Source organism: Homalodisca vitripennis, chromosome 3 (genome assembly GCF_021130785.1).
Source record: "Homalodisca vitripennis isolate AUS2020 chromosome 3, UT_GWSS_2.1, whole genome shotgun sequence".
Classification (NCBI taxonomy): domain Eukaryota; kingdom Metazoa; phylum Arthropoda; class Insecta; order Hemiptera; family Cicadellidae; genus Homalodisca; species Homalodisca vitripennis.
The window spans coordinates 132,750,805-132,766,417 of NC_060209.1; the positions used below are offsets into that span (position 1 = coordinate 132,750,805).

The 15,613-nt window shown below is 32.5% G+C and overlaps 2 protein-coding genes across 4 annotated transcripts in view; one reads left to right on the forward strand and one right to left on the reverse strand.

Annotated features, from left to right (window-relative positions):
- LOC124357528 (putative protein FAM10A4) overlaps positions 1-4,486 on the forward strand; it is an 84,470-nt gene extending 79,984 nt beyond the window's left edge. The window contains exon 7 of the mRNA XM_046809410.1: positions 1,355-4,486. The gene's annotated coding sequence lies outside the window, so the exon portion shown is untranslated. The remainder of the gene's footprint in view (positions 1-1,354) is intronic.
- Positions 4,487-8,124: 3,638 nt separating this feature from the next.
- The window catches only part of LOC124357529 (proton channel OtopLc-like), a 121,387-nt gene continuing 113,898 nt past the window's right edge, over positions 8,125-15,613 (reverse strand). For 2 of the 3 annotated variants that reach the window (XM_046809412.1, XM_046809411.1), the window contains exons 12-13: positions 14,672-14,922; positions 8,125-9,502 (exon numbers count right to left, since the gene is read on the reverse strand). In XM_046809412.1, coding sequence (XP_046665368.1) covers positions 14,692-14,922 — 231 coding nt within the window. In that variant the 3' untranslated portion in view covers positions 8,125-9,502; positions 14,672-14,691. The remainder of the gene's footprint in view (positions 9,503-14,671; positions 14,923-15,613) is intronic. The other variant, XM_046809413.1, reaches the window with a different exon arrangement.

Sequence of the window (15,613 nt, forward strand, 5' to 3'; positions counted from 1 at the left end):
TAGTCATCATTTGTGATAGTGATTAAAGTTTGTTTACGTGAATTTGTTGTGTATTTTCATTTTAATTTATAGCAAAATGGTAATGTGGTGGATACGTGTGACTAAGTCACTGTATTGATGAAACTGGTGGCAATAAGTACAACTGTCAGAAGACAAATGTACAATTTATTAATGTCAATGAAGTTTCAGAAATGGAAAATGAACTGAAGCTACTATTATTATCTAAGTTATTACCGTCTGATATTTCTTAAACACCTGTACAGAAAATACATTATCAGAAATTAAACGATTATACTAGCACATATTTAAACAAAAATATTTTTAGGGTAATAATAAAATAAGGGGCATTACCCAAGCCCCATTTGCCAATGATGTGCCAGACTACTTGTTGAGGTCTTTATGTAGACCATCTTAAAGAGCGGTAAAGGAAAAAATAAAATGGATCAAAATGGTGATAAAGAACTTGTTGTAGAGAAAGGGGTTTCTGTCCAAGGACACCAAGAATGCTTTGTCCAACATTTAGAAACACAATCTATTACTGTTCTCAATTGTCTAAGATTGGCAGATTTTTCCTTTTATTTATTTTTTATTGATTATGTATTGTGTTACCTGCAAGGCTATGCTTATTTGATAATAAAACCTCTCTTATTTTCATTGATTAGAAACCAAGCTGAACAAAAACAAAAACAACAAACAAAAGTGTATAAAATGGTTTTAATAGACTTAAAATTCGATGTATATACTACCAACCAAATTTTATATTTTGCTAGGAAATTACTGGAGTGAGGTATGGGCTGGCTCCAGATCGAATTAGACTCCAATATCTAGCAGCAGAGTCTTCAACTCTAGGAATATAGATTTTTTTAGGGTCCACACTTATCCCTGGAAAGAATTCATTATGAGCATGTTCTTTGTAAATGATAAATGCATAAGCACCGTAATAACCGTGTTAATTTTCATGTTGTCATTATTATTGGATATAAGACAAAATTAATATAAACTATTTGTTAATGCTTTGGCAAATCCCATAGAGTGAAATACACCATCATTGAACTCAATGTTGCCTACAGAAATGAAGCTCCATACAAAATTTTAAATCTGGTTAATTTGTTCTTGAGATATCGTGCAGACAGATCCCTCGAGTAATAGGCTTTGTTAACGCTCAGACAATAATGTTGTAGGTCAATACAGCAGTCACAATATTCAGGTAGTACCATTAATTACTTGGAATCTAAATATGTGTTCATGTACTATTACAGGAAACAAGTCGGCCTTGTTCTTCACTTACTTTTGCACTATGTTGTTGTTCTTGAGGCTTCTCCATTATCACTGTATGTTTTTAATTCTGTTCCAGGGTCCGGCTAACCACAGCCTACAGAAGATGCCTTTATTATCTCATGTTAATCCGTGGTCACTTTTGTTTTCTTTTAGCCACTTCTGTTTCTATCAAATGTTGTTGAATGCTATAGTGATACCAGTAAATAATTTCAGTTACAGTTTATGACATATAGTCATTTTATTTTATTCTTATTCTACTTCCTCCTACTATTATTGTTTCAAATTAAATTACATTCTGCAAACTGCTGTAATTTTTGCCCCATTTAGTTTTAGTTTTTTTTAATGTTTTTAGATGCAACATGATTTATTTTTGTTTGATGTTTTTTGGTATCAAACAAACATGCAAAAATGGGTTTACATTATGATTAGACTATAATACACTGAACCACGACCTTGATAATCCAAGCTCGTCGGAGCCAGAGATAGTTCAGATTACCAAATTGTCTTCATTGTCAAACACTTCTTTGTTCAAATCTTTGAAAATGTGGAGGATTTAATTGGTTATTAAGATATTCTTTCAATAGTAATCTCCTTACATTATATTTACTCTCAGAAATACTAAAAGTACAAAACACAGGAGCTTGAAAGACACCATGTATTGTGACAATATTAGACAGACAATCTAAGTGACCCAACTGAGAAAACTAAAAAAAGCTGGATATCTAGAACATCAGTAACCCAAGAATGGGCTTGGAATCCGACATATGAGAAACCGTTAGAATATTAAGATTGTTTTATTGTTGTTTATAGAGTGATATGTGTTTGCTGCCATGATTACACATTAATGAGTTGCATTTTTTCTCAATTAAAATTGTGTTCACCATACCATCTTTGTACACAACTGTTTGTAAGATTACAACTATTTGGATTATCAAGGTTCTATTCTAATAACATAAGAAGAGAGGCATTCTTTGTAAAGGCAGAGGGCTATTTTAAAAGATAACAAAATATTGTATAACAAAAACACTTAAAAAATGAACAAAATTTTAGCTGCAAACAAAATTTAGGTAGTAAAGAAATTTTTATTAATTTTTTTAAACTTATCACTGTATAATTTATTAATTTTAAAATTAATAAATTATATTTATGTGTTGTTTCTATTTTGTGTTTCTATTAATTCGTAGTCAGAGTCAGAACAAATTATACATTACCTTATCTTTATACTGTTTAAAATTAGGCAATACATGTTACTTTTTAATTATTAAAAGTGCTTCTTTTTTGCAAGTGTTTTGGTTTTAAGTCTGCTAAAGTTTTAGCTACCAAAGTTATATTGCTAATTGTGTTAAGTAAATTGATTATTATGAGCTGATAGGTTGGCACTTCAAAGATCAATAAAGTGTGTTACATTTGCTGATACGATTGTTATTGTTTCCTAAATAAAAGCATTTTAAATGTTCATAAATGTTTGTGTGAGGTTTATTTACCATTTATGTAAAATGTCTTTCCCTTTCAGTTAGAGGAACATCTTGTCCACTACAGCCACTTACTTGAAAAATAAAACTAATTCATATTAGATTACTTAGGTTAGTTCTTAAGTTTGTGTTATTTAAAACATGTCTTTACATCACACAACATTACATCTTCCAATATCTGAATATAAGCTTGCATATGACAGTGGACAAGTAAAACAGATTTGATTAACTCCTACCTGAGTGCCAACACAGCTGTTGTAATTAGTTAATTGATGTTAGTTTATAGTGTAATTAATCTTAGTGTGGACTGATTTTAGTATTTTTGGTATATATTGTTTTAGAGAACCCGTAATTCTCTTTTGTTTAAACTTATTTCTTTTTATTTTGTGTAATGCATGAACAAATGACAATTAAAAAATTATTGTTACTTGGAACTGTCACAAATTAAAGTGGCAATTTTGTATTTTACGTTTTGTATAAAAACAATAATATTTAATGAGTGGCAGTGTATAGCATTTTAAATATGTATTAAACTATAATAATTCAACTTTTAATCATTGTTTGCTGAAAGAAACTGTTTTTATTGCAGTTACATTAAATTGTGTGTAGTATTTGTGTTCAGGTCAGGGTGTAATATTGCTGAATGTGTTCAGTGATAATTTGTGTTTCCAATTCAGAAAGAGTTTCACTAAACCAGACCTGTTTTCCGACTAGTTAACAATCAAGGGTATAACTGCCATACAAATGTAATGTGTCTAAATCAGTGCTGTGAAATATATAGAGTTTTTGTTTTGCACTGGGAAAATTCCAGATAGCTCAACCTGTTTGTTCTATACAATCACAGTTGATTATAGTTTGGTGTCTCCAAATTCTTACTTGTTATGTATTGTGTTTTCCAATTTACAGCCTTATTTTTATTCAGCACACTTTATTTATAGTTTCAGTAACCATACTATAACATTGTCTATTGACATAAAAAGCATTGATTTGATAAGATTGATCCATCTCAAACTTGTTCATTGATGTTTAAAAGCCGGTTGTACAGGTGAACATTGTTATTGTATCCCCATAAGAACAATGCTAAACTTCAACCACTTTTAAGCCCTTATCAGTCATATAATTAAGGGAGGTGTCTCATTTGAAAGATGTACTTAATACACATCCAAACGCTTCTGGTTTTTTATTGATATTTTTAATTACTATTCAGAAAAGGTTACAAAACTTTTTATGTTATTGTTAAAATAAAAAAAAAAACAAATAGACTTTAGAAGAATAAATAAATAAATTTGAAAGTTTATTAACCACATTTTAAAAATGAGACACCTCCCTTATTATATGACTGATAAGGGCTTAAAAGTTAAACATTGTTATGGATTAGGACTCGAGGTCATTTCAGTCTAGCCAGCTCTTGAGACGATTTTTTAAATCTGAACTTGTATTAATCCAGTAATAGTCTGGTCCCAGCAAGTCTGGTTTAGTGAGTTAAACTGTACTAAACACTACTAGTTATTAGTTGTATTCATAAAACACATGTTGAATATAAAATATATAATGTTATTGTTTCAGAGTGCTGAACTCAATTATGTTCTAGCTGCATGTCACTAAATGTTTATGTCTGTTTGTTAGTTTTGGTAATGTGTTTATACTGGTTGTTTGCATTCACCAAACTAGTCAGCTTGTAGGTGACATGGTGTAGTTTCCTTGCGGATTGTTACAATAAATCTCGAACATGATAACTGTCTTGTTTTCGTTCTTCCATAATTACCCTTTACTTTAATCTCTAACAGGGATAATCCACATTTTAGAATCTGTTTAAGGGGTAAGAGCATGAGTGCTATCAGATAACTGATATTAAAAAATGTCTCCTATTTTTGCATTAAAATAACAGTTTCTACAAAGATTTCAAATTGGAACAGACCCTCTTGTGTCTGAAGGCTTTGTTTGCTAAAGAATGAAATTTAAACAATTCATTTTGTTCTCTAGATATTTGTTTTGTTTGAGTGATTTACTGTCTCATTTACAAATGGCCTATGAAAAAACTACTTGTTTTCTGTTGTAGTTCTCCCCCTCCCTCACCAAAAACGCGTACATATGATTAGATTTTAAACTTACTGAAGAGAATAATAATCTCAAATAACAATAAGGTGCTTACTATTTTAGCATCAAATTGAAACTTTATAGAATATGTAGTTATACAAAGGCTATTATAAAATTATATCATCTGGTACTTAAACCTCTTGGTCACGGCCTACTACATTTTCAAGTAATCATCAAAGTATTGTGTTGCCAGTCACTTTATTGCTGCTGAAAAGAGGAGGTTGTTGTTTGGTTCAAGGTCCGGATTGTACAGAAGATGTGGGAATACTTCTGACTTGAAAACATCTAAGAGTTCTCGAATGTTTTCCTTCTTAGCATACAAGGATGTGACGTTTAGCATAAACAAAATTTTTTTAACCCTACAGCTGGAATGAAAAGAATTTTTGTCACTGATGGTCTGACGGATTTGGCAACGACGAATATTCTTTGCCAAAGTAGACATTTGCAGTTATTTAAATTTTAGGTATATAAATTATTTTTGTTTTATATAATCTGGCAGTGTATTAACCCATTAGCCACTCAATATTCTTGCGCTTAACCTTCTTTTAGAAATCCAATTAAAAATGCAAGGGTTTAGCAAATCTCACAAAAAATCAATTTATTGCTGTTTGGTTGATTGAGATATTGTTTTTAGCTAATTAAGCAGGCTACAATGTACTGTAATTTATAAGGATTTAAAGTATATACATTTTTCATTTTCAGAACAATTTTAAATTTTTTTATTTTTTGTAACTTGTATATGCAAGAAATTCTTTTTAGTACAAAACACAGTTATTTTCCATGATATTTGGTATAGTTTTAGAGAAAATTTAATTCTTTACTTAGAAAATGCTATTCTATTCATTTATCTTAATTTTTGTAATTTTTACATAAATTTTTGTAAAACGTGACGTTTGTATTTTACACAAACCCTAGCAAACACGTGAAAAGGTGAAAGGTTTTATAAAACCCGTAAAAAGTTCAATTTTATTTCTATTTGGTTGACTGAGCTATTGTTTTTTAGCTACTGAAACAGGCTAAGATATAATATAATTTACAGGGTGAGGTAGAATGGACTCCCTAGTTTCAATCAGTCACCAAAGAGCAAGCAGGTCAGTTAGCGGTGTGGGAGTAGTGGTGTTTGATGGGGGTGAAGACACCATTTTAGTTGTCAACATGCAGTGGACTATCGAGCATAATGGTTTTGTTGTAGAAACGTTTTTTTTTTAAATCTACGATAGTGTAGTGACGACGCAAAGGGCATTTCGTAGGCGGTTTGGTTTGACTTGTCATGAGAGTATTCTTGATGCTAAAACTATAAGGAAATGTATGAGGACACCGGAAAACATTGTAGCAGTAAGAGCGTCTATTGAAAAATCCCCATCGTGTTTTGCGCGGAAACATGTTGCTGCTCTTGGAATATCGACCAGAAGGGTAAGGCGAATTTTACACTGTCACCTTCACTTACATCCCTATAAGATGATGGTTGTTTAAGAATTTGGCCCAGAAGACTGGGTGAAACGTACAGATGCTTGCAATGCAATGTTAGCCTCTTTGCAAGGCGGCACTATTCTGTGGTCTAGTGATGAAGCCCATTTCCACCTCTCCGGCTCAGTAAATAAGCAAAACTTTCGGTACTGGGCAGCTGAAAACCCACTCTTTACCAAAGACCTCTTCATTCACCAAAAGTGACGGTTTGGTGCGCTGTATCCTCCATAGGCATTATTGGTCCTTAATATTTCTAATATGAAGGTGCAACTGCTACTGTGAACTCTGTGCTCTATTGTGAGATGTTAGAGAACTGATTTCCCTAAGAGTATGGTGAGGAATACAATGATGTCGTCGCTGGAATAACACCAGCTATGCTGGGCAGAGTTTTTGAACGACTGAATGTGTGCATTGCTTGTCAAGGTCGTCACCTGGACGATATCATTTTCAAAACCTAATGAAAATTAAATGGCATTATATGTAGTTTTCAGAAATAAAAAGCTTTTTTAACTATCTTGGATTTTTTTACAATTAACCCTTCAAAATCAGGGAGTCCATTCTGCCTCACCCTGTATAAGCATCTCAAGTATATGATCTTTTTTATTTCCAGAATAATTTTTTTGCACATTTTGAAACAAGAATTTTTTAGTACATAACAGTTACAATCTATGTTTGGTGTAATTTTGATAATTTATATTTTTAATTGTGCAGATTCAAGAAATCAACAAGGAGCACCTCTTTCCTGTCCCAACAAATCCAAATTAAAATTTCTCTACTGTCACATTTCCGTCTTACATGTGTAGCAAAGAGACAAAACTGGTGATGTTACTAAGTTCCTTAACCTAAATGTCCCACAAACAGTCACCATAATCTACCTTGCTGACATGGTTTCCATGCTTTTCTTGATTTTTGGGGGACTATATGTCTTTAACAAAACTGTAGTTTAGCCTTGCAGTCCATATGGTTCACCAACCCCATTTTTTTGTTACAATTCGATCAAATAATGAGTAAGACTAAGAAATTTCTATGTTGCAGCCATTCACAGATTCTTGTAGTTTTCCATTAAAAGTGTTGGGATTCATTTGGCACAAAATTTTTATTGTCTACCTTATGTGCAATGATTCCAAGCAACACCATTATTATGAATAAACCTTTTTTTGAATCTCTTCATTGACTTTTACAACCATTTCACCAATTACAATGCTTGGTCATCATTGTTTGAATATTTGTAAACCTAATGCACATTGTTGCACTCCACCTCCATTGATTACAATGTTTCCATACACTTCACACTTACTGATCAATCAATTATGGCTTTTTGCCAACAAAACCGTATTATTGATCACATCTAACAACTCGTGGGCATTTATTTTGTGAAACAACAAAAAATGATTAGAACCTCATTTTAGCATAACTACATGCCGACTGCATGGAGGCACTACAGATACCAAATGATCACACCAGCCCCACCATAGTTTTTTTATTTGGACTTGTCATTGATTGACCTATGAATATTATCATTGACTGGCAAGACATTCTGTATAAAATATCATTTATTCTGTCTGTGTATATTTCTTTTATTTTCCAAAGGTGGGGTATAGGAATCTGGAGATCTTAACTGCCAAAAAAAAAAACTGAAATTTCATCATTATGGTGTTGAAATTGGGAAAATACTACTAAAATACAATAAATTAATGCACAGTGTAGTTTTGTAACATTTTTTATAAAATAAATATATACATTCTTTGGAGTATATTGCACACAGTTTTATTTAACTTACAAACATTCAGTTGGTTTTTGTTTTTTAAATTCTGAATGTTGACCAATCCTAATAGAAAAACAACCCAACATGTACTGATTTTTTTTACTTAAGAGTAATTTGATAAATAGTTTAAATCTAAATACCAACAGTTAAATAAGCATTTCTCCACTTATACTTTTAAATTTGACATCTAACGTAAAACATGTATTAATTACATTGAATATTACAACTGTTTGTAATTTAGAAAAAAAGTAAAAATTAGGCCAAGTTTTTTTAACATTGATATGAATATTCATTTTAAATAAAGTTAATGAGTGATTTATTTAGTTTCATTACATATCCGGAACCAAAAATAAGTAAAGAATGCTTTGTTTATTCCTTGTATTAAACTAATAGAGCTAAATTCTAATTTTTGCAATGAATCACTTAAAACAATTTTACTATCAATAATATGCTCTATATTCACATAAGAACCTTACTTTCTACATTTGATTTTTAACACATAAAATACATGATACAAACTAATATGGCATACATTATCAAGGTACAACTTAAAAAATATAAATTAGAATATATTAAATTATGAGTGTTTTGGTATATTCTGTGTTAAAAGAGTGGCCAGAGTAAATTATTAATGGTGAAGAGTTTCTTACAAAATGTGAAACTGTTATGCTATTGAGTTAGTTGGAAATTTTTTTAGATCTAAAATATCTGCAGGTTATATTTACAAAAATATATACAAATTTAATCAAATAAATACATAACAGTATAAACAAAATTTACAATTTTTTTTATTGAAAGGATTATTTATTGGCATTTTAATTAATACTAATTTTTATTTTCATAACACTTTTTGTTGACTGGCCACAAATACTTTGTGTTTAAATGTACATTTTTAAAAGTATTTAACTAAGCTATATCTGAAAAATAATTCTACATTTATACTAAAAGTGGTAATTTACTGTGTTTCATGTAACTTAAATTTTTCAAAATAATGATGAAGTACAGTAATATAGAGTGATTTCAAGATTAATTTCTATTGTTTTAATCTACAAAATTAAATCTTTTTGATTGTGATAAACTACTTTGAGATAGAATGTCATACTACTAATGTATTTTAGATATTTTTTTTTCTTCAAATATTCAAAATTTTAGCATGTGCAGATTTGGATGCCAAGGTACTTTTCTGAATGGAGTAGACTGGCTAGCTGCGATGAAGTGGTAAAAGTTGGTATCAGGTTCTACAAAGAAACAGGAAGCTGGATCAGTTGGGTGGCTTTCGTGGTGTTTCACCTTTTTTCTACGAGGCGGTGGCAGTGCATAGTCGAAGTTGAGGAAAAATGAGCCATGGTGGGGAGCGAGATATACACACTCCACCTCAGGCGCGGGCACTCGCTTGGGCAGTTTGGCCCCTCTGCCTGTAGCCCTGTAAACAATTAGATTATTATATTGTTAATTTTGCTTTTAAGCACATTTTGGTTAAGAGTCTTCAAAGATACCATTTCTAAAGCAAGGGAAATAGGAAAGTAATTTTGTATCATTCTACAAAGAATGGTAGTCATTTGAACGAAAATTAGGGTCACACGAGGATCATTCAATAATTAAAGAGACAAACAGGTCTGGGGAGAAAACTGTTGGTAGAGTAATTTTGGTACTCTTATAGCTTTAAGTTGGCATCACTGGGATAAGCCCTGATCAGCTAATTGATTAACATTGTTTTTATAACCTCAAAAATACATTTAATTATGGCAAGTCCACTTGAAAATTTCACTATAGTTGAAGAATGTTCTGTTATTCGGTTTGTACTTGCTAAAGGTAAAAAACCAGTGAATATATACTCTAGAATGACTAAAGTGCAAGGTGAAAATTGTTTTAAGTGGGTAGAACATTTTTAAAATGGCCGAGACTCGGTGACTGACGAACACTGTCCTGGCTGACCAGTTGAAGTTTCAACTCCCTCACTGGAAAGTCGAATTGATGACATAATTTGTGCTCACTGCCGAGTCACTGTGGAAATGATAGTTGAAAAAGATCATGTGAGTATGGATACAGTTCATAACATTATTAAACTCAAGTTGAAGTACCACAAAACATGTGCAAGATGGGTCCCAAAAGAGTTGACACGGCTACACATGGAAACAAGGTTGAGAGTGTGCACAGAGCTACAGGAACGTTATGAAAGAGAAGGTGAGCACTTCCTCAACAAAATTTTAACATGTGATGAAACTTGGGTTCACCATTATGAGCCAGAATTAAAAAGGCAAAGCACGGAGTGGAAGCACACCAGTTCACCTGTCAGGAAAAAAATTCAAAACACTAGCACCAGTAGGAAAAGCTATGTTGACGGTGTTTTGGGATGCTGAAGGTCAGGTTTTTTTGTGATTATCTTGAACATCCGCATACAACTAACAGCCAATACTACTTGGATATGTTTTTGAACAAAGTGAAGCCAGCCGTGAGAGAGAAACGTCGTTGATCTCAGAGGAAAGATTTGATTCTCCAACAAGACAAGGCACGTCCTCATACTGCTAAACTAACCTGAGAAACCATTAACAAAATGGGCTGGGAAGTATTTCATCATCCCCCTTCAGTCTTGAGCACCAAGTGATTTCCACTTGTTTGGTCCGCTGAAGGAGGCATTGCATGGAAATAGGTTTCAGGATAACGAGGATGTCAAGAAGTTTTTGGGATATTGGCTCAAACACCAAGATAAAGAGTTCTTTGCAACTGGTATAAAAAGCTTATGGTCCATTGGAACAAGTGCATAAATGTTCAAGGGGATTATGTTGAAAAGTAGTAAAAGTTTTGTTTTGTTCAAATAAATTGTTTCCCCTCTAGACTGTTTGTCCCTGTAATGACCCTTGTATTATAATGAGGCCCAAAGGAGAACCGAAGTATACAGGGTGTTTGAAAAGTATGGGTACGGCTTAATATTTTAAAAACCATAGGAGATAACATCTATAAACTTTGCACAGTGTCATATGGCTATGTAAACTATTTTTCCTTGCTATTACCATGACATGCCAACCATGGGGGGACGGCCCACAGAGGAAAACATGGAAATCTTAAATTGAAGCATGGGTTCGAGTGATACCTCATTTGAAAGAGCTCACTTAGTAGAGTTGAATGCCGCAAACCGCATCTCAAAAGGTTTATCCAATCAGAAATGGCGGCTTGTTTTAGGTACACATTGTGAAGTACATTATGCGCTGCCATTTCTGACTGGATAAACCTTTTGAGATGCGGTTTGCGGCATTCAACTCTACTAAGTGAGCTCTTTCAAATGAGGTATCACTCGACCCATGCTTCAATTTAAGATTTCCATGTTTTCCTCTGTGGGCCGTCCCCCCATGGTTGGCATGTCATGGTAATAGCAAGGAAAAATAGTTTACATAGCCATATGACACTGTGCAAAGTTTATAGATGTTATCTCCTATGGTTTTTAAAATATTAAGCCGTACCCATACTTTTCAAACACCCTGTATAAACATTTACTTAAAATGACCAAAAGGAATATTATGTTTTAATTTTTTTTATGTAATTTTCTTCCACAAAATTATTAAGAATCTTTTATTTTCTTAAACTGTATTTAGTTAAGAATATGTAATTTCCTGAAGCAATAAATGAATTTAAAACATTTAGTCCTAAAGCTACAACTCTTACTGTAAGAGTTTCAAGTTTTCGACTAATGCCGTTTTTATTTGGGCATGATTACATAATTGATAAATGTCCTACTTCAAATGCCTGCAGTTCTTAATGAAGTGACTAATACCATACTTTTTCAATTTTTTTCTGTCTTTAGAAAAGTTATTTTAAAGAGCCAAGAAGTTGAAATAAATACAATATAATCCTAACCAAAAATCAATTGAGCGAGCTTTAGGGAAATGGCCATGAGCTATTTTCTCAAAACAGCAATGTTCATCATGCACTTTTACAGCCTTTTTTTGATCGAAGTATTATGGTATATCAATATTGTATACTTGTCACATATTTAAACGACCAAGTACAAAAATTGTTTACGTTTTATTTAATGTTCTATGAAAATATTTTTTTTAATAAAAAGGGTTTGCATGTGTATTAGTTATATTTTTAAAATGGGACAGGTCCCGTAATTCTACAACTAAATAAGATCGTACAAGTGTGTGATGTTTAACATGGTTCTTATGTAGCTGCAATCAATAGTGGTTACACTCCTGGTAACAATATTGTTGATAGTTAAAAAAACTTTGCTAATACAGTTTCCTGAACCCCTGATAATCTTTCCTGTTATACAAAATATAAGGACTGGGATGGATAGACAGTCAGTTTTGGAACAGAAGTCAAGGTCTATTCACACACATCAGTTGAGTCACAGTTCCGTCACAGTTCAGTCTCAGTTCAGTCACAGTTCCGTCCGGAATTTGTCAGTCAACTGTCGTCAGTCACTTTATACAGTGATCTTACAGTCAAGCTTATTTTATCATGAGTGAATTAAATTGGATAATATATAATTACCTCAATGGCTGATTTTACTATAGTAGAGTTAGCTGCAATAGCGATACCCTTAGATGACGAAGAGATTGAAAATAAGAGAAAAAAGCGAAGGATATGGGTTCATGATTTATGCAAGAAGAGGGAAAGTCAGGGAGAGTTCATCACGTTATTTAAGGGACTAATGGACGATGAAACTAAGTTCTTTAAATATTCTTAAAAATTTCATTCTTCACAGACGAGTCCATGTACTTAGGGTTAGACATATCATACAAAACTATATTTGCAAACAGTTTCTATCAATTTTTCATCGTTTATCTTGATGATCGTAACAAACAGTCTTTAAAATATAAACTCATTACAGAAATACAACTTTTATATAAAAACGCAATCCTTTAAAATAGCAAACACATCCGTCACGCGACCGTCAGGCGTCCGAACAATCCAAAAATATCGGTGGGAAGAAATATGAAAATGACTGACGGACGCCGACAGAGCGACTGACGGACCTGCGCCAGAACTGAGCCGGATGAGTGTAGATAGCGCAACAGGACATCCATTATAGAATAAATTTTTTGACTGTGACGTGACTGATGTGACTGACCTGTGACGCGCCGGAACTGATGTGTGTGAATTGACCTTCACCTGGAGTACCAAGTCTGTCCTCACTAAACCTCTTTCTATACCCTGCGTTCCTGATACTGTACTTAGTGTAGCCTTTAAAATAGGAAACGCAAACCCTGACCTAGTGAAGCTCCTATTGATTAGTTGAATCATCAAAATGCCAATGTAACTCATTCTGTAATGAAGATTGTTTGTTATGGCAGACCCTGGGCTGGTTGTCTTCTGACTAGCTTCTACATAACATAATAATTACAACATTTTTATTTCATAAAATATTTTAGAATCTTATCAGGTATTAAGAGCTGAAAATAGCCCATTGAAAACATTGACTATTTATTGCATATTTTATGTTATATATATTTTTCGTATTTCAGAATTTGAAAATATTGCATATTTCTGTGTAGGGAATTAAATTTTAGAACTTTTAGACTATAGGGGTAAAATAATAATTTTTTTCGTCTACCATAGGAAACAAGCAATTTCCAGAGCATTTCCCTCTAAAAATATTCGTGCTTCTATATTATTTTATACATTTTAGTATAATAAATCTTATAAATTTTCTGCATTTATAAATAAGTAACAAAACAACGAAAGCACATGATACAAAAAAGATTGTACATGATAGGTTTGAGTTGATGTGTGAATGTGAACTCATTGAAGTGCTATACATTACATTTTTCTTTAATTATATATTTTCTAGACATTTCTGAAATAAAAATGTAATTTTTTGGAAACTTTACACACACTTTTGTTTTACACCGTAACGATTTTGTGCTTTATAGAGTAATACAAAGAACTTAAAATTTCTGTTTAGGAAATGGTATACAGAAATTGTATACATTTATACTGATGATATGAATAAATTAATTATATTTTTGCTTAGCATTTGCTTGTCAAAATTCTGTTTTCAAAAACCAAAATTTCTTGTTTCCCTGGTCGTAGGTTTCTTTGCGCTCATGTAATCTATTATAATTAATATATTTACAATCTGCATTCTTGATGACGGGTATACACCATCTTTCATATCTCAAATCGGGTACACACCAGTCTTTTGTAAAGCGCGTTGTGTGTCCGATGGGGTACACATTGCTATGCATTTCCATATTGTGTTTTATTGTTTGCCTGTCTGAGTGGATTAATAAATTTTATCCTACGCTTAAATAAATACCTAAATATCGTGTACCCCGTCGGGCATACAATTGCTAAATATTTAAGGTAAATTAATTTTGTTTGGTACCCCTTGGAGTACACGGGGAAAAATTGAAAAATCATAATGAAATAATTTGTTGTGCAAAATTAGAAAGCCTACATACTTTTCTTGTTTTTTTAGACATTTGACATAAAAAAGACTAAGGTTTTATGACACTATTATTGAAAAATTCAAAGGAAAATAAAGTCTTGAAAAAAGCTGTTGTTGTGAATGTGTTAAGCTGAATAAAATTATATAAAACACGAATTTAATTTAAACAATGCTGTTTGTCAAATAATAATATTTACTAACCATTTGGATCTACGTGATTGTCAATTGTCTGGAAGACGGCAGCTGCGGTAAGCCCTCTGCCAGACCTCAAGTAGTAGCACACCGGAGTGGAAGCGGTAGAAGACCAGGAGGGGCAGAGAGAGACGGGAGATGACTCCCCAGGCCAGGACACCCAGGTACCTCAGCTGTAACTCCTGACTGAGCCAGCTCTGGCCGACAAACGAGTCAAATGCCCACAGAGCCACATTACTACATAAAAGGAATGTTATCACCTGCAACACAAAAATACTAATCCTATAGCAGAAACACAAATAAGCTTGACCAAATACGAAACAAAAATAATTATTTTATGATGAGCTAAAAAGGTAAAAATTAATACTTGGGTTCATTAGTATATATTAATAAATTATAATTCATCGTGTTTATCCCAGAATCGATCATATTGACTAAAATAATTTGATATCCTACTGTCAATCCGATTCAATTGTATGTGGTTTTATACCTCCTCAGCCCCAAGGATATCAGAGAACAGGATAGGCTTCTGCAAAAGCCTCGTACAAATATAACGGAGGTGCAAAGTCCTTTTAGGACTAAGCGCGGGGACAAACCGTCCTTTTACCTCAGGACAATAAAAATGTGGTTTTTAGGTGACATGTTTCGGAGGTTAACTTTCATCGTCTGAAGTTAGTGTTGGTGGATGGCTTTGTCATAAAATTAAAATGATACAACATAACACACAGATAAATAAATGGTTACCAAGTTGCAGCTTGTATGGAACGTCACGTGCAATCATGTTTTATCTTTATGTGCAAGTGATATTTATTAATTTATATGTGTGTTGTGTTGTATCATTTTAATGTTATGGTATTCAAAGAATGGAATGAAAATAAAATGTAAATATGCAATATTATTTATGGTTCATAAAATGTATCCCACTCCTATAAAAATACTGGTTACATTACT